At 29.0% G+C, this 1326-nt stretch overlaps 1 protein-coding gene across 1 annotated transcript; it reads right to left on the bottom strand.

Annotated features, from left to right (window-relative positions):
• Positions 1 to 178: 178 nt before the first annotated feature.
• On the bottom strand, positions 179 to 817 carry LOC112679887 (pancreatic lipase-related protein 3-like; the record flags this gene model as incomplete). Its single annotated transcript, XM_025549820.1, has 2 exons — positions 179 to 439; positions 528 to 817. Coding segments are annotated over 2 exons (551 nt in total), but the record flags the coding sequence as incomplete, so codon positions are not given.
• Positions 818 to 1326: the final 509 nt, after the last annotated feature.

Raw genomic sequence — 1326 nt, forward strand, 5'->3', positions numbered from 1 at the left:
CCTTGAACATAGAATAAAACTCCCAGAAGTTTTTTAACTATTAAAATAAGTTTTGTGAATTGTAACATCGTAATATTCGAATTATAATTAATCTCGTAATTTTTACAAGCCATTAATTGATACAAATCTTACATTCTGATATTACATAAATTACATAAATTTCACTATTGTAACTTACATTCGAATACCTTTTTTATCTCAGGAGTTTCATTAACAGGACCTGTCATATTTTTTATAATATAATTGAAAGTACATCCTGGCTGAGGAGTTTTTCCTCCGTTCGGATAAAATTCAACGTGTCCGGTTGTACTAGGAAATATTCTAGTTTTTGCCGTATGGATCAGATCCACAAAATCCGCATCATCCTTCTGCAATGTTTTTTTTAAATAAATAAAAACATCCCATGTACTTATAGATATGGGTCCTTTCGGGTTTAGACCTGCACAGAAGTATGGTTGTTGATTTTCTCATAAGTACCTAATATTTTCAATAATAAATAACGTTAATTTTGACTTTATTTTACACACCTGTGATTCTACCGATTTTCATACCCGTCAACTCATAAACATTAGCTCCACATGCACCAAGAACATGAGCACCAAGATTATGTCCTATCATGTGTATATTAGAAGGCATAATAAGCTTCAAAGCGACTAGTTTTGTCAAAAAATAACTTAATGCAAGTCCCGCAGGTTTACATCCTTCGGCTATATATATGTATTCATAGCTATACGTTAGGTTAGCCCAGTCCAAAGTTATGATGTTATACTCATCAAGGTAGTTGAATAAGTAAGCTAGGGCAAAGAAAGTTTCAATACTAAGACATACAATACATGATAACCCATTAAAATTTATAAACAATCATTTAATCTTCTTAAATGAAAATCTGTATTATGATATATATATTATTTTATTATTTATTACTGCTCGACTTCGCGGAAATATTGTGATCAATAACCAAACTATGATATTAGGTGATTAGTTACTAAAATTATGTTTTTAATTCCAAACTTATCAATTAGAATAAGACAGAGGTAACTAGAGCCTAATTATGAAGGTACAAAAATTAAATTATGCTTACCGCAGTATTTGATCAACGATAATAAATGTTGCGCATTTATCAGTTATCTGGAGAGTCTTAACTGCAATGAAAGTGCAAATAAATTCTCAAAGAAAGTAAATACATGTTTAAATCATTTCTACTCAATTTATACTATTTGTAGACTTTATCATTATGTTATTTTAATTTAATTTTTAAAGTTTGATTAATTATTGCGTTTGCATAATGATATATCTTTTTTGGGGTTGAATGGATAATTTTTTTTT

This window comes from Sipha flava, unplaced genomic scaffold (assembly GCF_003268045.1).
Source record: "Sipha flava isolate LNK unplaced genomic scaffold, YSA_version1 17065_pilon_pilon, whole genome shotgun sequence".
NCBI classification, from domain to species: domain Eukaryota; kingdom Metazoa; phylum Arthropoda; class Insecta; order Hemiptera; family Aphididae; genus Sipha; species Sipha flava.